Here is a 27,411-nt window from a genome sequence, read left to right on the forward strand (position 1 = left end):
GGACTACGACCAGTAAAATATGCTGAAGACCTGCAAATCTAAATCTCTCCGGTCAAAGTGTCGGTTCAAAATAATTTCCGTTTAGCGCAATACCGCATCACTGATGTGACAGACAGAAGAGTATGTGACAGACAAGAGTAGTCAATTCTAATGTCTAACACTTAATGTGGAGAAAGAGATGTCCTGTCTGGGTTGATTGTGCGTTGATCTGTTGGTAATGCCTCGGGGTTCCGGTGGGCATGTAAACAAATGCATAATGCTGCGCTATACTTTGTGGCCTCACCCGGTTGCATAGCGACGCTTATTGTTGAGGCGTCTTTTAATAAGCAGGTAGTCATATCATTAGCTAGAACTAGCTGGATCTGATCGATATGGACATAAACGCAAGTCTAATCTGGCGGGAGAGAGAGATCAGCCGGTGAGCGGAACAAAACACACTTCAGGTTAGAATAGCACACGTAGCTATTTTAACTACCTCTCAAACTACCTAAACTAGTTATAGGTATGTTTATTTTTACTGTCGGGTCACTCATTACTGATCAGCGAGCTGCATGATACTGACGGGCTGTCAGGAGAGGGAGAGAGCGCTCCGTTTATTATTCCCGTGTTATTATAAGTTACTGTACACTTTTGAATAATGTAGTTAATCTACTATAATTAGTGTGTTTAATATCGAATCATATCAATTTGTTTTAAAGCTGAATAAATAACAAAGAAGACCTTTGACCGGCACTTTTCTCATTTAGTCCGGAAGATTATACTTTAACGGACATGTTGACCGGCGAAAAAATATTCTAACGGGAACTCTGCTAAGGACTGCAGATGGAAATGAGATATTACAATCTGGCATAAATCATCTCTTCTCTTTTCTGAGATGAATGCACTTGTATGCATGGTCGTTGTTGAAATAAATACATAATAATACATCAGAAAAACTCACTAAGACTGAATGGACTCACCCTGCTGACGAGGGACAGCGTCTTGCTCTCCTGTTGGTAGCGCAGCAGAGAGATGCTCTTCATCACGTCTGCAGCCAGGATGAAGTTCTTGATGCTGAACATCTGGTGGATGTAGAGCTGAGTGTCGATGAAGGCCATTCCCGTCAGGTCGTTGTCCTTCAGGACCCACAGGAAGATCTGCAGGGACAACGAGGAGGAGCTCAAAGTTACCCTGGGTCATTTAAAGCTTGGGTAACAGTCTCAATGTGATACTGATGCCTTCGGAGAGAAAATACATTTCCTTTTCCATTCAGAAGCAAAACTGTTTATGAAACTGTGACGGCCGCCGCCTTCTATCTGCCCATCGACCTTTCTCTAAGTGTTTGCAGCTGTGTATTATATATGTACGCCATTGGATGCCAGTTTCCTGTCCTTCCCCCGGTAGGCATGACCGAAGATCTGGATTGGAGCAGGGCGGGCCCGACTCTCCAATCCCCGCACACACCTTCCGGGGACAACTACAAGACCGTGTGCACCGTGTTAGTCGGGAGAGGTCAGACGTCTCTAGCTCCGTACATTCTGTTAACAGTGGTTAACTAGCTTGGCACTCGCTCCGTACATTCTGTGTTAGTTCAGTTAACAGTGGTTAACTTAGTTGTTTGTATATGTGTGCTTATACCTGTATTCTGCTTATTTAAGGAACAACGTTAACTGGTTAATTTGTCTCCAGGCTGTGTTTTATAACAGCCTATTTTTTGTTAGCCCAATTCTCCTTTCCACTTTAGAAGTGAGGCTTTCTTTTGTTTATTTGTTTGTTAGTCATTTTGCTTGTGTGCTAACTTGTTAAAACTCTTATTTAAAGAGTCTACCTTATTTCTTTCTGTTTTTTATTTAAACCAGTGCCTTTGTGGCCATTCGTTTTGATTGTGGCTGTTTGTTGCGTAATAAAACACCATTTAAAATCAATTATCAAAGTTACCATGAGTTCTAAAATGCTAAGGTGACAGTTTCAATAGGCGCTTTCACACCAAGTACTTTTCCCAGGAATAGTTCCCGCATCTTTATTTCCTGGAACTATCTAGTAAATCGCGTTCACACCGGAATAAGTCCCTGAGGAAAGATTATGTAAATGAAGCCGCTGACGTCACTTCTTCTTCTTCTGCTGCTTTGGGTTTACTGGCAGGCCGTAAACCACTTCACGGCGTATACTGCCACCCGAAGTCCCCGGCCGGAAGTCCCCGGAGTTGGGGACTGGCTTCAGTAGAAGCTGCTGGGACTCCCAGCATCTTCTACTGAAGACTTCCGAGTAAATCGCCAGAACGCCGACACCTCCTCATCACTCCACCGCTCCCATGTTTTTTTTTGTGTTGCCATAAGTTAATTAGTCTCTCTGTGTTGGTGCGTGAGGCTAGATCTACCACGCTAATAATGCTAATGCAAGCAAATAAAGTGGCCCGGCCTTCACAAAACGTTTCTCTGAGTTTTAGGGGGCGTGTTGGCATTCGCAGCGCAGGCCAACTGCAGAAATGGGAAACTTTTTCTTCGCATGAGAGTACCTGCTCTCTGGCAGAGAGAGAGAGGGGGGCGCGTTGAAAAGGTTCTCAATGCACTAGCTTCTAGTTCCGGATTTTTCGCTTGGCTGTGAACGCAAGCTTGTTAAAGAACTATCGGAACTAATACTGGGAAAGGTACTCGCGGTGTGAAAGCGCCTAATTTGGAGAGAAAAAATACATTTGCCATTAAATGTTTTTTTAAAAATTGCCTGTCCATCGGTCGCAATTCAAAAGCAAGATAAGATAAACTGTTTGTTATGAAACTTAAGACCTGCTTGGGCACAGCCCTGTTTTTATTTATCCTGTCACTGTGCTTTGAAGGCACTGCTAATGGAAAAGGAATGGCAGAATCTTGGAGTTGGAATGAGACAGGGGACAGCAGTGATTTTCAAACTCCGCAGATATGTGCTTTGTGAGTGTGTGTGTGTGTGCTGGTGTGCTGTGTGTGTGTGTGTGTGTGTGTGTGTGTGTGTGTGTGTGTGTCGATGTGGTGTGTGAGGACCTTCTGTCGCGATGGCTGACCCCGAGGTATCCGTTGGCAGTCGCAGCAGGAGGGCGGTGACCGCGGCCCTTTCTGCTCCTTCTCGTACAGAACCTTGAACTTGTTCTTGGTGACCGCGCGCTGACGCGGGCTGCCCGGCCACCGCACTTTCGATCACAATCAGCGATCACGATCTGAGGGGCGATGCCAAACCAGAAAGGAGTCCCAGATGATGCTTTTTTGGCGTTATTGGTCGATGCCCATCATTCCGATAAATGAATCAGATGAGAGAGGAGGAGAGAGAAAGTGGTGGTCGTGTGGTGTGTGTAGTGTGTGGTGTGTGTGTGTGTTGTGTGTGTGGTGTGTGGTGTTGGTGTGTGTGTAGGTGGTGTGGGTGTTTGTGGTGTGTGTGTGTGTGGTGTGTGTGTGGTGGGTGTGTGGTGTTGNGGGACTCCCAGCATCTTCTACTGAAGACTTCCGAGTAAATCGCCAGAACACCGACACCTCCTCATCACTCCACCGCTCCCATGTTTTTTTTTGTGTTGCCATAAGTTATTCTCTCTCCGTTGGTGCGCGGGGCTAATGCTAATAATGCTAATGCCAGCAAATACAATGGGTTTTACGGGCCGTGGTTTGAAATTAGCCCAGCCAATCGAAATTGGTACTTTTTTCTCCCCAGGATAGTACCACCTCTCTAGCAGGCACTAAACATGGGGATAAAAGTTCTCTGAATTAAGTTCTCTTTTTGGTGTGAACGCAAAATTCCAGGCACTATCGGAACTAAACGGGAAAAGTATGGTTAAAAGTACTCCGGTGTGAACGCGCCTCATGTGACTCTAATATGCATGACTTCATGAGGAAAATGTTTTATTGCATCGGCATACCAGACATGTAGACAGGCGAGAATGGCCAGTGAGATTCCACAAAGAAGAGCTAAAGGAACTGCAAACAGCAAGGAGAGGCAGCGGTACGTCCAGATGCGAGTCTTCTCAAAGCCAACCATGCTGTGAAGCCACACTCGATCAATGCTATGAGGTGTGGCAGGCTCTGCCAGTACGTCACTGACCTCTACCTGCAGTATAGATGAGAAAAAAGAGTGGGTGGTACAAGGTTAGTCAAAGCAGTTTGTTTATAGAACAAGTACAACTGTATTCAGTTACAGTATAGATGCGAACACATAAAAGCATAAATAGATTGACAATCCAAAAAAAGTTCTCTCCTGTTTTTACAACCTAAGAACAGGTGAAATAAAGTCTGTCATTTTTCCATAAATTATTAATTATTAGTAACAGGTATGTTGCCAGGATATTTTTCCCAAGTTGCTGTTTGAACATAGGGTGGTTTTCAGTGGCCAAAATGATTACACTTTTTGTTTTCTAAAGTCATACATAAAGGAAGAAAAAACATTAAGAACTGCATGTATTGTTCTCTTTCTTATTTGCCCTTTTAACTTACGTTTTTGAGTAAGGAGCCCCACAAAGATTGCCAACTTTATAGTGAAATATCTCCTGGACTGGTGATCAGGACCTCTGTCTTAGAAATGTGGCCAATATCAATTAACATCTTCAAGATAACTTAGAAGTGGATTAAGATCATGTGCTTTGTTCAGTTTCAAGTAGAAATGCAGCTACCTGTCATAAACATAGCAAAAATAAGAGCTGTTCTAAAAAGAGACTCCAGTGTCATCACAAATAATCCAAAGAAAAGAGGACCTAAAAGGGAACCTTGGGGTACACCACAATAAATAGCCGCAGAAGAGGATGACAGAATGAACCTTAAGGTGCTGGTTGATGCCATGAGGGTCCCTGTTGACCGGAAGGGTGGGTGATGGCGTACGGATGGATGTGGGTGTATGGGTGGGTGTGGGCGTAGCAGGGGCCGTGGAAGGGGTTGGAGGTTTGGGCGCTGGAGTCGGGACTTTTGATGCAAACTCAGGAGGAGGAGGAGGCGTGGTTATCTGTTCTTCTTCTCTGTCATCGTACTCATCACTGTCGTCATCGATCTTACACTCCACCAGACAGTCATCACTCACCATCATCATCATCATCATCACTGAAGGACCAAGGATACGCTGGCTTTCACTTGCAAGAAGATATATGGTCTATTCTGATATTGCACTAACATACACACATTTATACTGTAAATAAATGCACACACACAGCACACACATAAATACACCCCTGCAGCATATTTCATTTCAGGCATGTTGCGTGTAACAGCAAGCTGAGCACTGGCACTAGCACCTGTTAGCCCCCAAAAAAGAAGCCATACCAAAATCTGTAAATAGCAGCTGGCCATTTTAAAATGACATCCAAAAATGAAAATAGAGCAAAATAAAATAATGTGTCATATTACCTAAAAAATATGGCCAAAGTCTTGCAGTTAATTAAGTCTTTTTATTATTAATTAATAATACATGCAAGTTGATTTTAAAGACTTGTAACCCATTTGCATTGATATACATGAAATAGCTGCTTCTGAGGTGAAGAACTGTTATTGCAAATCATATCCTTCTTGAGATATAATGGCAGCAGATCCACAACAGGGACAGTAACAGTCGAAATGATAAATCATGTCTGACTTACCTTACTTAAAGGGCTATCTTAATCCTGTATCAGTGACATAGACCCTTGCAGAGGAAGGAGATAAGAAGGCAGACGAGCCCTGGAGAGTGATAATCTGAAATGTCAATGAGATAAATTCAGCCGCTTAATCACAATGTCCCTCAGAGCTGAGTTGGCTTATGAGAACTCATACACACACAGACAGACACCAGAAGTGCTCATTTGGTACAGTGCCTCTTATTACTTGTGCTTGAGTGTGTGTGTGTCTGTGTGTGTGTTGGGTGGCTGTGAGAAGGGGTTATTTTAGGAAGAAGAGCGGATGGGCCTAAAAGATCACGTTACAGCACTAGGGTGCCATCGTTACACAAAAATTGAAAAATCACACACACACACACACACACACACACACACACACACACACACACACACACACACACAGAGCATAACAATGAGGTGGGAAGTAGTATTTGCTTATTTAAAACTATGATAGACATTTAGTTGTATATTGTTAAACGACAGCAGAAAAAAAATATATATTTGAATATTTTCCTATCTTTATATTGTTTGTGTTTATAATTTCAGCATCAAAATGTTATCTTATATATTTTTTTTATTGGATTAAAAGTGTAAGGAGGTCGCTGTTCATGTCCTTTTGGACACAAGAGGCAATTTAATAAGCTGATAACATGCACAAATGTTGTTAAAGTGCGTAGTGGTGCTTCAAGCTAGAAGCATATGGGGCAAATTCTATGTAAGCTGCTCCCTCATGGCTCCCTGTAGATCTGCCCATGGAACACAATTTAAATACACTGACAACCTTTTAATCATTCATCACTTTATTGAGTTCTTCTTCTTTCTTTTTTTAATACCACATATACATTTGGACACAGTACATTTTGTGACATCATCAAACAGTGATCCAGAATAACAGGGTGTTTTAATCATAGAGGCAGAATCAATCAAAAAAGGATTCTCCTTTTAGGTTTCCAATACTGAAACACAACAGAGGGGAGATTCGATAACGTACAGACATTTCAAACGCTTTTGGAGTCATTTTACACTTGCAAAAAACCTTAAACAATGGAACCTATAGATGGTGTTGGATAGTCAAAGGGGGGCCAAAATGTGTGGATGAATGAGAGAAAGAGTTTTGATTGTGGCTCCAAAATGTAGCCATTGCATTCACAGTTTAAACCAGAGAAAGTCTCTCTGATATGGGGACCATTTTGGCTCTTGAGGCTAGGGCACAGTTTTCAGTTGAAGAGCAATACAACCTCAGCCCTGAGTGAGAAATTCTAACTTATTCCATTGAAGCCAAACCTGAGTTAGCTTGGCTCTAACTCTCCAGAAGCCCTGAGTTTAGCCTGCCTTTCAGGCCATTTATCACATATGAAGGGGAATGTGTTTTGTGTGTGTGTGTGTGTGTGTGTGTGTGTGTGTGTGTGTGTGTGTGTGTGTGTGTGTGTGTGTGTGTGTGTGTGTGTGTGTGTGTGTGTGTGTGTGTGTGTGTGTGTGTGTGTGTGTGTGTGAATGAATAAATAGATAAATAATTATGAAATAAATCATTCAGGCAACACAAATGTGCCTACATTTATAAATAAAACAATCGTTTGGGAAATAATGATTGATAAATTGTTAAGACTTAATTCACAATAATAACATGTTATTTCGTCATCTGTGATGCTGTTGAGTTTTATGGCCAGGCGTCAGGAAATAGGGAGAATAAAGTTTAAAAAGTAATTTAGGAATAATGTTAAAATGTTAGAATTAACTCAAAATTGTTCAGGATAAGGTCAAAATATTAAGAAAAAAGTTGAAATGTTGAGATTAAAGTTGACATTTCAAGGAAAAGTTCAAATGGGTCTAACAAAGATGAAATACCAATTAGAGACAAAAAGTCAGAATACCCTTTCATAAAAAAAGTTAATGGTAATGTTAAAATATTAAAAATAAAATAAATGTTTTAAATAAAAAAATGTTTTAGAGAATGGTGTTGACACCTTGAAATGAAACATGGAACTTTATTCTGGTTAGAAAATATACCTTGAGTGTGACTTTACTCTTAATATTTTGAAAATGTTCTCTAAATGCAAAATAAAAAATATATCTCCATCCTCTTGCTTTTGCCCCTATGCCTGGCCCGAATACTGCTCTGTACATCAGTCTTTTTAGTCATGTCACTATTTATTTCATTTCACTTTTAAATGGTGTCTCTCTGAACCTAGATGAGGATGCTTGCGTGCTCCACTAGCTAGTTAGCTGGCTAAAGAGGTAGCATTAAGCTAAGACAATATCAAAATGACCGTCTGTTTTTACTGTATTTGTTTAAAACAGGGGCCTCTATTTGAAGCAGGGGCCTCTATTTTTAAAGTTTAGAGTTAAATTGGCATTGTTTTTGATCGAGCTAACAGGTTGCTGGCTAAATGTGTTCTCAATTAGCTGTCTTAAAGGACAAATATTATCCCCATTTTCAGGCTGATACTTGTATTTTGGGTTTCTTCTAGAACATGTTCACATGCTAAAGTTTTCAAAAATATATATTTATATTTCCCCCGTCTAATACGCTTGATTTGTTAACCGGTCTTTTTAAGGCCCCCCTAAAAAAGCCCAGCCTGCTCTGATTGGTCAGTGTTTCTGAGTCTCATGTGCTTTCTGTGTCTCTGCATTGTAATTGCAGCCAGGGAATGACAGCTCGTTTAAAGGCACAGTTTTTAAAAGCGGGCTGTGTGCATTCCTCCATGGGTTGACTCTTCACAGTATTTTTGTGGCACCTGACCTATTTGAAAAATTAAAAAAGACATGAAAACCCACATTTTTTACAATATGGGATATTTAAAAAGCAGGGAACATGCGATTGGTTGAAAGGTGGGAGGGTGGTGAATGCACTCTTGTCATGAGAAGTGACATTGATAAAAACGTTCATGAAGAAAAATGTCATGAAATAAAACTTGACAGGAAATCAAAGTGTTATCTGGAAAAATAAAACTACATTATTGGACATAAATAAACATAACTTTAATGGATAATATCCAATGAAATGATATTATCATAAAAATGAATGATGAGAAAAACACCTCAAAATAAGCAGTTGAGTTTAAACTATTTCTTCAAGTAATTCACAAATCTTTGTTTCCATCTTGTAACGTGTGCTTGATTTGATTTCATAACGTCTTAATTAATATTGAACACCTTGGGGTTCTTTTCAAGTGAAATAAATGTGAAGAGTAAAAGATTTGAAGGCACTCTGGCCCCGGATCAGTTTTCTTTTTTAAATGAAGCAAACATCAGAGCTGCCACTAAGGGGCAGCCTAAATATATTTTTTAACGTATCATGGCAGCCACTCTTAAAAGTCAGTCTGGTGATGTCACATCCCTGATTCCCCAAAAGGTACAAAAGCCTGGGGGACTCAAACAGACCCAAAGAAAATAAAAATACCAAAACCAGCTTTAAAACAGACACACAGTACAGTACAGTTACACGGCACCGAGACTAGTGGCACAATGAGATGGCAAATATTATACACGTGTCAAAAAAATAAATCGATATCTTCACTTAATGCATCGTCGGCATCAGCATAATCATCGTTAAACAACAAATCAACAATTCCACTCATCCTCTCCTTTCTTTTAGTCCACCGGTCTGAAAAGGGTCCTTCCTCTGAGGCCGAATCCAACTTTTTTGGCAGTGGGTGCAGCTTGAGGAACAGAGGAGGAGGAGGTGGTGGAGGAGGAGGAGGGAGCAGTGGGGGGAAGGGTTGACGGCGGCAGGGTTGGCTGGCGAGACAGGAGCTCCTTGAACACCGAGTTCATCTGACGGCTGATCATGTCCTGAGAGAGCAGAAGAGGAGAAGCAAACAGCAGAGGAGGGAGACATGGAAGATAATGAACATCCCTGAAAACACCTCCCACTGAAAGATGCTATATAGATGCTGCGTTCAAGTACATCAATTTAAAATGCCCCTTCTCACACAATGATAGTCATTATCTTATAAAAATTATCGTTTGTGTAACTTTCATATTTTAAAGGTGCTAGTTCAGATTCACAAAGTCACACAATAAGACTAAGACTAACAATACAACTAAATCATGGAGGTAGAGGTAGACCACCATCTCCCGTGTTCTGTGAAGTAAAATAACACTTTTAATCAATGATTCTGGTGGCTTTGACGATAGCTAAATTAGCTAAACTAAAGGTGGCTAACAACCTTTTGGGGGCTAACTGTCAACTAAGTCATACACTAAGTAAGTACCACATACTACTACAAACTAATATTTAAGTATATACATTTGCTTAAGCTACATTTAAACACCAGCTTCAATATGAAAATCAAAAGAGCCAAACTAACTTGTTAAACTTTTACTTTTAAAGACCAAAGTGCAATCACATTATGTGTTGACCATAGGAAAGATCTCAGAATAGAAACAGTGTACTGATCCTTTGTTAGAAAGGCTCATTAACAAAGTTAATATAAATGATGGACTTGTTATGGAAAGAGCCAAAGTTATATCCCTCCAATGTATCAACCACATTTTAAATATTTTCTTGAGATGTCTAATGCCCTTGTTTTTTCATTCTAACCGTGACCCTAACCCTAGCTCCACTTTCCTGGCAATGCTCTAACCTGCCTTACTGAATTCATAGTGAGTACTGTGGGGGAAACTTCTGTGTAGCAATGCAGTGGGAGTCACCGACTCATGAAGGAGACACGGGATGAGCAGGAGCTTTGATGTCAAACACTGATGGTTTATTTAGGAGCTTCGGCCGGAGAATTCACAAAACAAGTCACAGCAGCCACGGTCTGACTGCACGGGAAAGTTGCCACATCAATTCTGGAGCGACTCTCTCTCGTTAGACCTTTTAACTGGTTTCACAGAGAGTAATCAACATATTTTGAGAAGATAGCCTAAACAGCTGGGAACACTGAATTACTTGCGTCTGACAACTATGGCCTCGAAGATTTCACACCTTGGAGTCCACAAACACTGAGAAGGAAGTGTCCCAGTGTACCCACAACAATAAACCATCGGTGACCGAGAGTTGCCCGGTCATAGAAATGGGAACAACAACAAATGGCTGAATAGACGTCAGGGTTAGTCATACACGTCAAAGGGCAAAAAGGTTATATATCTAGGAGTCTAGGAGAATTATTCCCTAACAAGTACCATAGGCACAGGTAACGCGTTACTGTAACCCCGTTATTTTTGGCAGTAACTAGTACTCTAACGCATTCTTTTTTAAATTCAGTAACTCAGTTACCGTTACTACATGGTGCGTTACTCCGTTATTTTTTTTATATAGTCTCGGCTCCCAGGCGTTGGTGAGCGGCGCCAACAGGGAGGCGAACAGAGATAAGAACTGTACTTAAGTACAGTACTTGAGTAAATGTACTTAGATACTTCCTGTGTCACATGCAGAGACGCGCTGTGGGCGTGTTTGTGTTTACTAACAAGACTATCATGGCGGCGGAGCTCAAGTCGAGTTTCTCCGCCTGGAGATATTCTCACTATTTCTCTTTTGTCGAGCACAAAGAAAAGAACGTTTGAGTTAAATGTAAGTTGTGTCTTGGCGGGTCAAAGATCCTATCTACTGCCAAAACAGCAATTCAAATCTGTTGAAACATCTGCAGAAACAACATGCTGGGACGAAGCTAGTAGCTAAGACCACAGACCCAGACTCATCCGACGCCACTCCACCTCCACCTAAGCAACAGCGGCTGGATTTTAACCGAGGGACTGCTAGCCAGGGAAAAGTTGATAAAGCCATTGCACGGTATGTTTTAGAACACATGCAGGCTATTTCTACTATTTCTATTTCTTGATCAACAGATTGTATTATTCTCCAATGCAATAAAAGTACTGAAATGAAGGCTATAAGGGCATTAATGGGAGCCCTTTTTTTAATAACTAATGCGTTACTGTTCACAGTAACGCATTACTTTTTGGTGTAAGTAATCAGTAAAGTAACTGAGTTACTTTTGAAATGAAGTAACTAGTAATGGTAACTAGTTACTGGTTTTCAGTAACTAGCACAACACTGATCCAGGTAAGCTTTGAATTTTAAATCTTCCCACTATGTTTTAAAGAATTTTGCAGACAATGTTTTGAGTTCTCCTGCTTTTCTATAGAAGAGGTAACAAGAACTGAACTTTCCTCTCAACTCTGCTTAGGGGTGTGTATAGAAAAGCAGGAGAACTCAAAACATTGTCTGCAAAATTCTTTAAAACNGCTTCTGGTATTCCAAGACCCGACCGGACAAAAAGACGTGGTGAAGGCAAGAAACACACTACCAATAGAAATACATTGCTTTTAAAATCGTTCTGTGTGACACGAAAAAAAGGAGAAAATCGTGTTGGTGAACACGAATCAATAGATTCAATTCATTTCGTGACTATAACACGAAATGCCGTGAGACTGGGTTGATATATCATGTTTAGTCTTGACAAAAAAAATTACAATTCCGCCCATGGACACTGCCCAAAATAATGGGCATAACTAATGAACAGAAGAAGTTGAGGTTGTGCTGATTTCTGGGATGTGTAAGAATTGATACTGTAAATAAATGACAATTTATAAGGCAAAACACAAAAATATACAAAAACGGAAATGTCCAAATATATTGGGGTGGATATTTTTACAAAATAAAGGACACCTATATTGTCTTTTTATCAACACATCATTTTGTGTTCTTATCTTCTGTGTGTGTGTGTGTGTGTGTGTGTGTGTGTGTGTGTGTGTGTGTGTGTGTGTGTGTGTGTGTGTGTGTGTGTGTGTGTGTGTGTGTGTGGGTGTCAGACCTGCGCACTCAGCTGACAGACCAGATCAAGATTTTGGACTCTCAGGTGGATGTGAAACAGCAGCAGCTCTCAGACCTCTCAGAGTTTCTGCGGCGCCGAGGCGACATCGAGACTGAATACGCTCGCGCCCTCGACAAACTCACTGAGCGATACACACACAAGACTAAGAAGTAAGCATTCAGATCAGAAAACCTTTATTAGTCCCACAGAGGGGACATTTACGTTGTTACAGCAGAAATAGAGCCAAAGACAGCTTAATGTTATGTAGAAAGGTCAGACATTATGTACGAGAGCTAAATCATGACGTCAAGTGTAAGATACATTTTCTTTTTTATTTATACGATTTTTCTCCCTGAGGTTTGGTCCCCCCCCTAGAAACGCCCATGTGCATTAGGCTTCCCTAAGTATAAGATAAGACAAGATGGAACTTTATTTATCCTCTTGGGGAAATGTGGGCGTTTATAGAAGCAACATTGTCAGAAGGAAAAACAGGATTCACACAAGGTAAAAATAAAGTTAAAATAAAATACAAATTAAAATAATAATACAGCAAAAATAAAGTGATAAAGTAACTATTGAATGAAGATAGCACAGTCAAAAGTTGAGCATTTGTATGAACATGTTAAATATATTTACATAAGTGTGGAGATGTGAGTGCAGGTAAAGTGTACATGTAAGGTGAAGTGTTTCATGAGTCTGTCACTGAGCATGGATGTGTGTTTTCTTCAGGAAGGAGCAGTGGGGTCAGTCTGTGTGTCAGGTCTGGTCTGTTCTGCTGACTCAGACTCGGTTGGAGAGCCGGGAACATGCAGTGCTGGGTGACACCTGCTGCAACACACTCACACAGACACTGGCCCACAGTACGGAGGACACACACCGCCTGCACAAACGGGTGAGAAGACCTTCGATGTTAGGTCACACACACACAGGAACACACACAATAGACATCCAAGACCTAGTTGTCATTCTTCTTATCTATTGTAACATTGAATGTATCATATTCAGTTCTTAATAAGGCGTTGTGGCAGTTAGTAAGTAAGTGAATAAGTCTTTTAAATGATTGCTTAGATGTCAAATTAGGTTGGTGTAATACAAGCTTAAGAGATTTCAATGTTTTGTTCTTATCCAACTCAAGGATTTTGAAGCATTTACTTTTCATTTCATTGACAGTTGCTAACGAGTGGCTAAATGACACTACAGAGTTCAAAGAAGTTAAATCTAATCAAATGTAAAATGTAAGGTAGGGAAATTACTCAGCGGTGGTGGTCTAGTAACTGTTGTAGTTCATTTATAGCCTAGTGTTAGCTTTTGAGCTCTGGCGATTGTAGTTACACTTGATTAATTATAAAGGTTGGTTGCAGTCAAATTGTCAAAAAAACTGCCGTTATGTCTTTTCCTAACCACTTTTCCTTAAACTCTGTGTGAAACGTCACAGGGTTGAGGAAAATGTCATCAGGACTTAGGAAAATAGAACTGCTTTGCTAAGAGAATATGACTGCACTTACACTTGGAGACGTAATTATGATGCAAATTAACACCTAACTCAGTAAACACCTTTCTTTCTTCATTTTACAGTAATTACTGTCTATCCACTTTTTGGTTTAACATAGTGTTGAAAGTTCAAAACATAATATTTTGGCAAGTTACGGCATAAATGTGCATCTCAACTTACAGTTATCTACGTTTGTCTGTCACAATCAGCCGATCCGAACACCTGGATATTGTGTCGATTTGCGACCGCAAATATTGTGAGACAGCCTTTCATTAAAGATGGTCCAGTGTATCCTAAGTTAAAGGGGATTTTAAAGGGAGCAATTAGAGAATTCAAACAGTTCTTATTATGGCTGCCCTTCAAGTACTCCACTCCATTAGTAACCTTTGAGAGCAAATTGACCACTCGAACGCAACCCCCGCTGTTCATTCGTGAAGTTTATCTTTCTGAACAAAGCGTAGGCCTATATAACATAAACCTTATTTTTCCACAAAGAGTATTTTCTGCAATATTGCTGCAATATCTGTTTATCGAGGGGATCAAGTTCCCGGCCAGAGGTCCCCGGAGTTTGGGAAGGCTTCAGTAGAAGCTGCTGGGACTCCCAGCAGCTTCTACTGAAGCCTTCCGAGTAAATCGCCAGAACGCCGACACCTCCTCATCCCTCCAGCGCTCCCATGTTTTTTTTTGTGTTGCCATAAGTTATTCTCTCTCCGTTGGTGCGCTGGGCTAATGCTAATAATGCTAATGCCAGCAAATACAATGGCGGCTTTACAAAACTTTTCAGAGTTTTAAGGGCCGTGGTTTCCAATCCGCCCCAGCCAATCGAAATTGGTACTTTTTTTCCCCAGGATAGTACCACCTATCTAGCAGGCACTAAACATGGGGGTAAAAGTTCTCGGAACTAAGTACTCTTTTTGGTGTGAACGCAAAATTCCAGGCACTAACGGGAAAAGTACGGTGAAAAGTACTACGGTGTGTGAATTCGCCTATTGCATTCGTTTTTGTATTGAGTATGTAAGTCGCTTTGGATAAAAGCGTCTAGCAAGTAACATGTAATGTAATATAGGCACTTGACAAACAGTCTACCCTTGTGTGTTGCAGAGCAAAGAAGTTGGTATCCAGATGCAGGATGAGCTGCTGAAGGTCACCACTGAAATGCAGATGGTGAGCATTTTACACGGTGGTCTTTGCATCTAATAATGCAAAAATAATATAACAATGCACTGACGTGAAGTTTATATTTTGTGTGCTAATGAAGGCTCTGAAGACGTACAACCAGTACCACACCGACTGCCTGATAGCTGAGGGGAAACTGAAGGAAGCCGAGCGGTTGGAGGAGAGACACACTGGAAAATCAGCTGAGCTCGGCCTCGGCCAATCAGGAGGCCAAAGGCGGAGCTCTGTCAAGAAAATGGAGAGATTGATGGAGAAAGTGAGTGTGGGTGTTTCTCAATGTGGAGGACGCTTGCTTGGTAGCACATGTCTTCCGAGTCACTTGGTTCAGAAGCGAGGCAAGAATCCTTCCTAGCCTCGGAAAACAAAGAATTGTGGAACAGGCTAACAGGTGTGCAGGTGTGCGTCATATGCGAGGCCCCGCCTTAAATGGAGCGCTATTTTCGCCAAAGATTTGGAAATTGGTCTGTGCGCAAAGCATTGTGGGGATTTTAAGACCACGGAGTCTACACATGTGCAGCCTCGAAATTTCTCGCTACGAAGTACGCCGGCCTCGGTAGAATTCCAAGTATGCTGGACATTGGAACAGTCCTTCGGCGGGACTCGATGACGTAGTATGCTTGAAGTAGTGGCTCTGGAGCAGCTTTACTCTAGATTGAGAAACACCCCCTGTGTCAGCGATGTGTGTGAGAGACTAACAGGAAGTCTAGAATAATTTCCTGTTCCTGTTGTTTTGTCTCAGTGGGTTTGAGACTATAAACTTTAAATTCTGTAATCCTTGAAGCATCTGTTTTATATGAGTGAGCAAATCATGGTGATGAGCACCTATATTGTCTTTTTATCAACACATCATTTTGTGTTCTTATCTTCTGTGTGTGTGTGTGTGTGTGTGTGTGTGTGTGTGTGTGTGTGTGTGCAGAGGCATGGCAGAGTGCAGGAGAATCAGCTGAAGTGTACCAAGGCTCGTAATGACTACCTGCTGAATCTGGCAGCATCCAATGCAGCCATGAACAAGTACTACCTGCAGGACATCAGCACTCTCATCGACGTAAGGAATATAAAAAATGGGAATTATGGAGCCACGGGTGGGGAACTACATTTATCGGAAAAAATCTGAGATTCTAAGAGTTAAGTTGTACAAAAGATAAAACATTGGAGAGAAAATCTGATAAGTAGTGTCTTTTTCTTGTCAGGGAACCAAAAGGACTCCACTTTGCCAGATTGGATAAATCTCATCACACCACAGATGCTGCCACTATTATGCCGGCAGTAGATCATAATTAAATTACAATACACCGTTGGATTTAACACAAAGGAGATATTTCTTGCATTTATTTTCTCTTAAATGTACAACTCTAATATCAGAAATATACATAAATCAGTTTTTCCCCCTATCTTTGTGAATCTCCATCTTGTTATTATCTGAAAAAGCAGAGATATCATGTGGAGTAGTTTGGAGCGTTATTGCCTGTTCAACACGTCTTTCTCTCCCTCCTCCCTTCCATACCATTTCCTCCTCCCTTTCCTCCTCCTAAATGCCCCCATACATCATTTCCTCCCACCCTTAGTGCTGTGATTTGGGTTTCCACCTGTCCGTGGAGAGGGTGATGAAGTGCTACCTGGCCAGTAGGTGGCGCATCCAGAAGACGGAGGAGACGGGGCTGAAGCAGCTGGAGGCCGCCGTGACGTCCCTGAACCAGGGTGGAGACAGAGATGGGTTGCTACAGCAACACGACTCTGCCTTCTGCCTTCCATTCAAATTCAACTACCATCCACATGAGGGAGACCAGGTGAGGAGGGGGAATCACTGCACCGATCAGAGGGGGGCTTTACTCAGGACCAATGGGGAACACTGGAATTAGTGCACCTCGGTTTTCTGTTTACATCATAATAAATATATACCATGTTAAAATCAAATGAGTCATATGCAGTAAATGTGTTAAAGAAAATGCAAGTAAGAAAAAAAATCACGTAAATATTTTAAAATGAATTAAAATGATTTATATTTTAAAAAATATAAATAAATGTTAAAAAAATATTTCAATGTTTGTGATTATTTTTTATATATATTTTTTTGTTTATTTCTTTATTATTTCATATAGTCCTCTTCATAATTACTCCTTTATTTTCTTGATTTGAAACAGATTATTTCTTTTTTATGGCACTATTATGACTCCATACATAACCCTGTTGCCTATTTAATGCATTCTTTTATAGTGCTCAAAAATTGCTACTCGTATTTGTTTTTAAAGTCAACCTGAAATAAAAGCATAACAGAGTTTTAAAAACAATATACTGGTGGTAAGAGCTTGACAATGCTTCGTAATTTGATCTCGTTTGTGTATTTCAGGTGTGCGAGGTCAGTGCGGAGAGCCAGGTGAGGTACGAGCTGGAGACCAGGTTCCAGCAGCTTCAATCTCGACTCGCTGCTGTTACCTTGGAAACAGAGGAGGTAAGCTAATAACTCACACTGCCTGCTTCTTTAATGATCTGTCCAGGCACTGTCAATCAGTCACTATAGGAAGTAAGTAAATGACAATATGCAATTTAAAGAAATGAAATTTAAAGGGACACTCCTCCCTAAAATAAAAAATAAATATTATTCTATTATCTACACTTCTTTTTATCTTCTTGTTTTAGTGTGAGTTGCTGGGTTTTGAAAACTCAACATTAATGTCTCTTTCAAGAAATCATGACCTGATTATTTAAGATAATTAACAGACCTTGTTGTGAGCAGTTTTGTGTTGGAACTACTTTCTTTCAACTACATCCGGCAAACCATATAAGCATGCGAAGGAAGTGTGCATCTCCTCAGCTAGCTACATTTAAGAACAAAATAAGAGGACGTCATTAATGTTTACATCTCGTCACAATTGTCTTGCTTATCAGTCGATGCTAACGTCTTTCTGTTCCTTGACTTTGGAGTATTGGAGTTAGCTGTCCCTCTAAATTAATAATAATTTTGACGTAATGTCAAGGAAATTAACTGAAATAATCTTAAAGAACTGAATCAACCAATCAATCTTTGTTTCCCTTTCTCAGGTTAGTAAAACACTTAAAGCCACCCTCACCGCCCTACTGGACAACATGTGTGAGAGCGACTGTAACCCCTCCCCCGACGTGCTCAGCACCCTAACACACGAGCCCCCTGGAGGAAACACCGCCCAAAAGCTGACCATTGCCAAGCGTCGAGCCAATCAGCAGGAGACAGAGACCTATTATTTTACAGTGAGTGGGCTAGAGGTGGACATATTGCTATTACGGTACTTTTAAAGGTGAAGTTATTATACAGACTGATAATGTAAACCAAAATTGAAATGTAAACGCACAATTATTTTCACGATACCACACCACACCAAAATATAATTTTCACTGCTGATAATTATATTCCGTAAGATCTCACATATTTTACCTTTATGCTTACTGTGAATGTTATGATGGCGACATGAATTTCAACAGACTATCTTTTTACTTTTTGTCTTAGAAAGTGAAGGACTTCCTCATCAGCAGTTCTCTTACCTTCAAACTTCAAGCCAAACATGACCTTCTACATGATGCCATACAGAAAGGTACTCTTTCGCTACAGTAAGAGATAATGGGAAGGCAATTTCCTTAAGCCACAGCCTAATGTCTATCAACACATATCAAGGTTCATTCCAAAGAGTTGTGTTGGCTTGTTAAAGGCACATTTCTACAAATATCTGTTTCATTTCAATGGTGTTGATCAGAGATTGAAATAGGGGGTTTCCCTTCCCTGTAGTGTGTTGTATAGGTTTGCGTGCATGTAAATGTTCTGCAAAGGCTGAAATCCCAAAGTTACCTCCAGAGGGAGTTTCTCTCCCACACCCCCTCGCCCTTCCTGCTTAAAACGCCTCCATTGGACTCCTTTGTTTACTTCCTTGACTTAGTGACATCACTATGTAAGACACGTTTTTTAATTGGCTAACGCTTCAACACAGTATATGTGATAGGCCAATTAACCAATTAACCAGTTAACCAATCACAACAGAGCTGGCCAGCTAACCAATCAGAACAGTCTGGGCTAACAGTAGAAGCAACAATTACAAATATGAACCTGAAAATGAGCAGAATATTTCCTTTTTATTTTATGCTAGTAGCTTCAAATGAAACCTTGACCCACTACCTTGATTTTTTTTCATTTCTAAAATTGAAGCCTTACAGCAAACCAACGCTAACTCAAGTGAGATCACTTGAGGGCCATTTAACAGACTTTGTGCAAAATAAAAATGACACCTTATTCTTCAACTTGTTTTCTGTCCTTTTCTTCCAGCGGAGGCTGTTGACAGTGACCCTTCCAGGTAAACAGTGTATTTACACCACTAATATTAAAGAGAGTTTGACTGAGAGAGGCACAGAGACACGGAGAGAACACAGAGGACAAGGAGCAGAGGAGAGATGAACGGAATTTGAACTAAAATACAATTTTGTGCAACTTTCTATTATGTGTATAAGTATCTTTTTTAAGGGGGGAATGTGAAGTATATGTTAACGGCTAATAGTAATGCGGGACATAATGATATCTTGAGTATTAACATCCACATGGCATCATTATATTTCCCAGAACGCAATGTGCTCGGTCTGTGCGTGTTCGGAAGTCCAGGCCTGTTTCCCAATTCTGCCACACACTCTTCACCACAGACATAGTCACCTACATACAGGTAACACACACATACACACACATGCAAATAAGAAAAAACATCCCTTTGAAATACACCCCCTGTTTTACTTCGTTTATATTTGCTTGCTGCACTGCGATGTACTGCTGTTCAGCCCTCCAAAGGGAACCATTTAGAAAATCCTGTCACACTGAAGCAGAAGAATTGGCGGAGGCTTCTTACAGCACATGCACACACTAACAGTCCATCCCCCCAGTGTACTCACAGCTGCCTTCATGTGTATGGTGATGCTTATAGTTTATTGCTGGCTTTTCTCTCCTTTCAATCCTCCCTTTTATCTCTTCCTCTTGTGAAAGGGATTAAAATGCACTGGCCTCTTTGTTGCCTCCTCTCTCGGCTCCTCTTTTCAGAGAGTGTGTTTGTGTGTGTGCGTGTGTGTGTGCGTGTGTGTGTGCGTGTGTGTGTGTGTGTGTGTGTGTGTGTGTGTGCGCGCGCGCCTCTTCCCACTGCTTCTAAATCTTTATTCCCCTTATTTTCTACTCTGCCTTTTTCCTAATCTGTGCTTTTTTCTGTCTCCTCTTGACTGTGCTTGGCATGGTGCAGAAGAAGAAGGAGAATGTCTCGGACTCAGGTACTAAACCCCATCTGTGACTGCTTCTGTTAAAAAAGGACGTTGGGCTTTTTTCCTGCTAGCTAGTCTCTTGCCACCCACTTTCAATGTTATCAGTTATAGTAAGAACATATTTTTTGGTGTTAAGGCCTTAAACATCCTCCTTATAGCTAGATAGGTTGTCATCATCCATTGGTGAGCTGATCACTCTAGGGAGGTTCAATACTATTTAGCCATCATGAATCCAAAGTTTTGTGGTCTCCGAAAAATTTAAAGAGAACAATTCCAAACTTATTTCATGGTGTTTCTGATGGTAAACCAAAGACAAATGTGTTTTTTTTGTCACAGTTGACAATAATTTGACAGGACAATTTTTTGTGGATTGATATGACTGCACTTACTCCTTTAATCAGAGCGTCCTCACCAGTAGTGTGCTATTAAGCTATAGGAGTCCGCTTAATGTCCAAGTTGGCCAACGAGAGTCGAGCATTATAAAGCCTTGATATAATGTTAAGATTCGACTTCTAGTGTCAGTAGTAGTTATGACGGGAATACAGTAGGAAGTCATGTGATGAAGAAATCCGTGCTAAACCAGGTAAACCTGTTGGTATTTTCAACTAGCAAACAATAGTCAACTTATATACCATACATTACGTACTTAAATTGTGTATGTTACCTAACGTATCAAGCATATTTGAACTCAGACCATAGTCTTTGTAAAAGCAAAGCTATGGGTTTAAAATGTAAACAGTTTCGAACAGTGTAAGGGTAGTTTGCCCCGTCTGAATTATTACGATTTTGGTGATAACAATAATAACAGCCCTTTATTGGGCTGATACCAGCCGGAATGGGTGCTCTGTCCAAAGGTCATAACATTGGATCCAGCAAGTAATCATTCGTAAAACAACAACTTTTATTTTTTTCGTTTTGTGGGTGAGGGACCTATATCAGAATTCTACAAGAGTTCTTTGTTTTTAACATCAACAATTAAGTAATAGTCGCCTTGAAAGTTTAATGGAAAAAAACATTTCTATTTTGTTCAGTTCAGAAATAATATACCCAACATTTTGAAAAATGTGAAAACCCAAACTTGGTTCAGTGTCTTGAGCTCATGATCCTAGTTACGCCCCTGGCAGCGACATCAAATGACATAACTCACTTAGTTTCATTCCTTAGCTCTGTAACTCTCTTGCTCTGTTAACTCACTGTTTCCCTTGCACTGCATCTTCCTTTCTCCCTGGTATTGCTCATGTCATCCTTGTCCCCTCTTTTTTTGTATCCAAATCCCCATTTTCTCTCATCTCTGTGTTTCTGCCTCTCTCTCTTCTCCAGAGCTCGGGGCAGCAGATCCCTGTGGTGGTTGAGAGCTGTATTCGTTTCATAAACCTTCACGGTGAGTCACTTTCTATGGAACACCAATGAGCCATGCTGAGAGATATTTGGACACTGGGGATGAGAAGATGGAAGTACTTCTTACGTGTGTGTGTGTGTGTGTGTGTGTGTGTGTGTGTGTGTGTGTGTGTGTGTGTGTGTGTGTGTGTGTGTGTGTGTGTGTGTGTGTGCGCGCGCAGCCCTGTATTATCCTGTATGGAGCATCATGCATCTATGAACACATTATATAATATAACGTGTGTGTCTGTGCCTCAGGCCTCCACCATGAAGGGATATTCAGAGTTCCTGGGTCACAGAGGGAAGTTAACCACATCAGAGATGCATTTGAAAGAGGTATGAGATTTGGAAATGTAGTATCTTTGCGTGATGAAATATATTCTGTCCGTCCATACGACCATCACATTTTTGTGAATGCAAATTCTAATGAACGACTTGAGGTTATTTCTTCGCGTTTGGCATAAAGGTCCACTTGGACTTAGGGATGGTGGTCAAAGGTCAAGGTCACTGTGAATTCATAAAACTTGTTTTCGGCCGTAACTCAAATAATTCATGTATTAGTAAAGTCAAAACAGCAGTATTTCAACAAAATAGGTGTAAATGACAAACTGCCTACAAGAGTTACATTCTTAAAGAAAATGTATTCTGACTGAATACTTCATATTCTAATCCACTTCTAACTTTTTCATCTAAATTAATGTATCCAACAGTAGGCTATACCTTGGTAATAAAAAAATAAAAAAACTAGTATCAAGTCATCAAAACATCAGTAATTCACCCAATTAGGTTTCAAAAAGGTTCAAAATGACAAACTGCCTTTCATAATACACGTTTCCGGCCATATCTCAGGAATTCATGCTGATTATGACAATAGTTCACAACAAATGTCTCATAGTTAATCTGCAACTTGATATTTTGGCGGAGGCATACAGCCGCAAGCAATAATTATAGTTTTGATTTTGAATTTAAAACAGTCTTTGTAGATCTAACCAAAACATAAATGGTGCAACTTTATAGTTTTCACAGAAAGCAATACGTTATTTATATCCTTAAACCAATAATAAAAGATGGAACATTTGTATCGAAAATTGTATAAAATTGTGTTTCCGTATGATGTTTATTTTTAGGATGTGTACGGCAAAAATGATAATCCTGTATAAGTGTACTCCACAACGTTTTTGCTGTAACCTTCCTGCTTTTCCTAACGTTACATTTTTGCATCTCCCCCGCCGTAGGAGAGGATCCTCTTTCGGACAGTGAGTGTGACCTGGACTCAGTTGCTGGTGTGTTGAAGCTTTACTTCAGAAACCTTGAGCCTCCTCTCTTCCCGTACGACAGCTACCCTCAGCTGCTGGAGTGTGTCCGTAAGTCCCCTATATATAAACTCTAATGTGTATTTAGTTCATTTACGCCCTTTTACTTGCATCTATTGAGAAAATGTGCAAACCTCATCATTAATGAGTCATGAATGCGCAAATATATTGTTCAAATATATCAATTTGAGGTCACCTTTTTTACTGAGGTAAGAATTTTAAAATAAGACTTCAATCTGTCAGATCTTGCTATGAAACATTTAATGTGTTTAAAGAATGTCAATGATTGCCTCTAATATTGCACTTAATATGGTAGCTTATGGAAGTAATACAAAAATAACAAATTCTAACAAAATAAATTAAAGGTAAACAAAACATTTATGATATCAAAAATAAGTTCTCATGAAATGATAATAGAAAAGTATAACAAGATATTGCAAGAAAACATATATTACGGATAAGTATTTTTGCACTTATGCATTCAACTTTGTCACATGTAAAACACAGATTAGAAACAGTAGCAAACATTTTCTGTGATATATAAGAGTACATGCATAAATAGATTTTTTTTAACTAGGAAAAAGTGACATCAAAGATTTCAATGTTTTCTACACTTTCCACCAATTGGATTTCTTAGGACTTTAGATCAAAAGCATTTGAGACATAAACCGTTGGAAGTTTATGTTGCAGCGATTCATTTGATTGAGCTTTTTGCAGCCTAGTAGCATTAATCTTCAGACAATTGTCTGTTACGTATACTGTTGATTCAAGGCAGTGCATCCTCCACTCTTTCTGCTGGTGCATGTTGATGCTGCTGCTGTGATCTCTCTCATCGTCACCTTGTTATTCTTGTAGGCCAAATTGTGTTTGCCAAACAGAAACTCTGTGTCACATTTTGCACAGCTTATCAGGGTCGTGAACCCGCCTACAGGTTGTTTACTTCCCTTAAACACTCAGATCTCCTGTAAGTGGCGTACTCAATCAACCTAGCCACCGCACCTCAGCAGTTTAAGTACTATCACAACATTTCATCAAGTTTGAATTCCGAGTAATTTATGCATGTGGTGCAGTTCCTAACTGCTGCAGGCATGGGGAAACTGTAACCGCAACTATCAAAACTTGTCATATTAGTTTAATTCTTTCCTCTCTCTTGTCTGTCATGATCAGAAATCGAGGGGGTGACGGAGAGAGCGACCCAGATTAAAGCGATTATCTCCACGTTCCCACGACCTCTCCTCGTCGTGATGCGCTACCTTTTCGCTTTCCTCAATCAGTAAGTTCACGTAACCCGGTGTGCAATATTCTATCGCTTCTATTACTCTAAAACTTCATAATAAGAAGTACTTCATTCATAATAAGTGCATGTGTGTTCCCAGTGTGTCTCAGTACAGTGATGAGAACATGATGCAGCCCTATAACCTGGCCGTGTGTTTCGGGCCGAGCCTGCTGAGGGGATTGGATTCTGATGATGCTGTTGCTAGGCAGCCACAGATCAATGATCTCGTCAAAACCATGATCCTCGAACATGACATCATCTATCCCGGCCAATCAGAACTGCCGGGCCCCGTCTACGAGAAGCACATGACTCTGGAGCAGGAGTACTGGTGAGAGACCAGCAATCACCGGTGATAGTTAGGAGGGAGTCAATATGTAATTGGAGCCCCAAAGCTGACAAATTGTAGTAAATTAAGAATGAGTGCAATATAAATGAATACATTATCTATCAATATTTATTTTTCAAATAAATTAAATGGAGGCTAAAAGATAAATGTTGTTTAAAGTTTAGCATTTTAGCTGTCTAATTAGTGCTAAAACATTAGCTAGCTAATGCTATTTTTTTTAAGTATTAATGAATTTCATAAACTATTGAAACTATTATTTTATAGAGAATATATATATTTTTTTAAAGCTTAGCATTTAAGCTTGCAAACTAATTGTATTATTAGCGTATTAATTTAAAGGGAAAGTATAAAGCATTGTATTTCCTATTACACCTTGTTTTAACTATCTAACTAGTATTTTATCATTTGTACCCATTTTACTTGCTTGAGAAGAACCTTTTGATGATTCTCAACATTTTGTCACTTTCGGCATTCCGTACAATATGATTTAATAGGGAACTTATTTAACTTGAATATGTGATTACATTGACTTCCAGTAGGCATGTTTAAACTTAATATCCTCTCCCCAGCCTCCCCTGGGATCTGTTGCTAATGTTAGAGTTTAAGACTCTGTCTGACTTCCAAGCATGAAGAGCAGCTTGCCCCTTAGCCCCCCTTTCATGGCTCATCCTCTCCGAACTGAATATCATGCCATGCCAAAGGAATTTCTGTGCAGCTGGCAATTCTTTGTGTGAAAACAGATTAATACTATTAAGCTGATTGCTTAGTAAAACTGAACAAGAGCCTCGGGCCTATCGACAGTGTCCGTGGCAACCTCTTACACCCTAAAGTCCGCTTTTGGGTAATTGACTAACATTTTCAGTTTTCTGCATGAATCAGTGATATAATATACTTTCTGAGGGTCATTTGTTCAATCTTGCAGCAGTATGAATGTTATGTGAAATAGGATTATAGAAGTGAGGATTGCTGTGGTATTTCAGTTGGTCTGTGTAAAGAGGAACAATGCGTGACAACCGACTTTCCTTTTTCTTTCTGTCTGCAGCGAACCAATCACAGAAGAGGGAGACGGGGAGACCGAGCATCTGCCAAGTGAAGAAGGTGAGGACTTACAGTAAACAGCACACACACACATTTTGGAAACACACACTTTATAAGATTAATAAAAGGTATAGAATGTGCGAAAATGAGTCGTAACTGTATATGTGTGTACAGAATGGGAGGCAGTGGCGATGTTTGACTACGCAGCAAGATCTCCGGCAGAGCTGTCCTTCAAGCAGGGAGAGCTGATCATCCTGCAGAGCAAGGCCTCCTGTGATTGGTGGAGAGGCGAAGTGGGAGGGGTTAAGGGTCTCATCCCTCACAAGTACATCAGTGTGTTGGATGGGTGAGTGACTTTTCCACATCAGAACCATTCAGGCAACAACTCCATCCATAGCCAGAACGATGTTCTTTATTATGACAGGAGTGGTTATTGGAAGGGATCCTGTAGGCATCGTTCCCAGTTTGATACATTTATTTTAGTCTTAGCGCCAAGAATGTATTGTAGAAGCCTCCAGGACTACAGTCAGTTGAGGTTATCAGGCACTGTATTGGAAAGTATGGAAGCCCTAAGAGGCCAGTGAGAAAAATCTAAATCTGTTGAACCATAAAACTGATAAAGACGTTTTCTCTACTGTGTCTGACTTAAGAACAGGTGGAAAAACACACATATTCTTTCTACGTTTCTTTGGGATTCTGCTGGACAGAATGTTACATAACTCACTAACACACAATATATGGACCTTTGGTTTAGAGTGCATGGAGGCACAATAACTGATCTTGAGGAAAACACAATTGAGCATTACAAAACAATGATCCTGACAACAATACAATTCCCATGCCGAAAGCTTTTTTACAAGCAGTTCCACAGATTAATGTTTCGGTAAAGAACCATTTTAAAGATTATCCTTGCAAAAGCTTTTATATCAGAGAAATATACATAGAAAATGGATCACCAGAATTTCATTTTTACAAACTTGTCTCTAAGGGCTTCCGTATAAATGCAGCTAAATTTACGTTGAATGAAAGTCCTAAACCTCAGACCCCATGACACACACACAAAGGGCTTCAAATTGTTTTGGAACCGCTGGATAAACACTCACATTTTATTTTCTTTATTTGTGTGTATTGGTGCTTAAACTGCAGATCCCCAGTTACAATTACAGTAGTTGTATAGACAATGTGCAGTTTGTGTAAACAATGTGTTCACATTTGAAATAAATCCTGCTTCTGCCGCCTCCCATACTTTTTTGTCACCTTTATTCTTTAAAAAAAAAGTTGTACTTGTGAAATGTATTCTTAATATATCCTTCTCTTTTCTTCTCATTTCTTAGGTCAGAGCGAGGGAAAAGAGAGGAGGGGGGAGGAGGGGGAGGCAGCACTGGAAACCTGACAGCAGAAGATCTACAGACGGAGAACACAACTCGGTACACACACACACACACACACACACATACACACACGCACGCACGCACGCGCGCGCACAAACACACACAGATATTTACTGACACGTACTTGAAAGCACTATGCAATGTTATTTCACACCAAAAGAACACAATAGACGTAGACAGCAAAACGACACACACACACACACACACACACACACACACACACACACACACACACACACACACACACACACACACACATACACACACGCACGCGCGCGCGCACGCACACACACACACACACACACACACGATCACACACACACGATCAAATATACTCACTTTCACATTATTGCACACAGTTACAGACAGGAACAAACTCTCGCACATGAATGCAAACAACACATAGTTACATAAAG

At 40.3% G+C, this 27,411-nt stretch overlaps 2 protein-coding genes across 2 annotated transcripts in view; one reads left to right on the forward strand and one right to left on the reverse strand.

Annotated features, from left to right (window-relative positions):
* The window catches only part of cav4b (caveolin 4b), a 6,826-nt gene extending 1,074 nt beyond the window's left edge, over window positions 1–5,752 (reverse strand). The window contains exons 1-3 of the mRNA XM_010779807.1: window positions 5,558–5,752; window positions 4,747–5,024; window positions 3,857–4,044 (exon numbers count right to left, since the gene is read on the reverse strand). Coding sequence (XP_010778109.1) covers window positions 3,857–4,044; window positions 4,747–5,022 — 464 coding nt within the window. The 5' untranslated portion in view covers window positions 5,023–5,024; window positions 5,558–5,752. The remainder of the gene's footprint in view (window positions 1–3,856; window positions 4,045–4,746; window positions 5,025–5,557) is intronic.
* Window positions 5,753–12,300: 6,548 nt separating this feature from the next.
* Window positions 12,301–27,411, forward strand: part of arhgap4b (Rho GTPase activating protein 4b) — a gene marked incomplete at its 5' end in the record, with an annotated part of 16,570 nt that continues 1,459 nt past the window's right edge. Inside the window, 19 exons of the mRNA XM_010779812.1 lie at window positions 12,301–12,500; window positions 13,060–13,222; window positions 14,924–14,986; window positions 15,081–15,254; window positions 15,915–16,043; window positions 16,564–16,785; window positions 17,346–17,447; window positions 18,038–18,223; window positions 18,480–18,564; window positions 19,287–19,314; window positions 19,578–19,674; window positions 21,575–21,635; window positions 21,890–21,967; window positions 22,867–22,995; window positions 24,112–24,217; window positions 24,321–24,548; window positions 25,609–25,664; window positions 25,779–25,950; window positions 26,939–27,031. Coding sequence (XP_010778114.1) covers window positions 12,301–12,500; window positions 13,060–13,222; window positions 14,924–14,986; window positions 15,081–15,254; window positions 15,915–16,043; window positions 16,564–16,785; window positions 17,346–17,447; window positions 18,038–18,223; window positions 18,480–18,564; window positions 19,287–19,314; window positions 19,578–19,674; window positions 21,575–21,635; window positions 21,890–21,967; window positions 22,867–22,995; window positions 24,112–24,217; window positions 24,321–24,548; window positions 25,609–25,664; window positions 25,779–25,950; window positions 26,939–27,031 — 2,372 coding nt within the window. The remainder of the gene's footprint in view (window positions 12,501–13,059; window positions 13,223–14,923; window positions 14,987–15,080; window positions 15,255–15,914; window positions 16,044–16,563; window positions 16,786–17,345; window positions 17,448–18,037; window positions 18,224–18,479; window positions 18,565–19,286; window positions 19,315–19,577; window positions 19,675–21,574; window positions 21,636–21,889; window positions 21,968–22,866; window positions 22,996–24,111; window positions 24,218–24,320; window positions 24,549–25,608; window positions 25,665–25,778; window positions 25,951–26,938; window positions 27,032–27,411) is intronic.

Source organism: Notothenia coriiceps, unplaced genomic scaffold (assembly GCF_000735185.1).
Source record: "Notothenia coriiceps isolate Sejong01 unplaced genomic scaffold, NC01 NC01_scaffold00020741, whole genome shotgun sequence".
Lineage (NCBI taxonomy): Eukaryota > Metazoa > Chordata > Actinopteri > Perciformes > Nototheniidae > Notothenia > Notothenia coriiceps.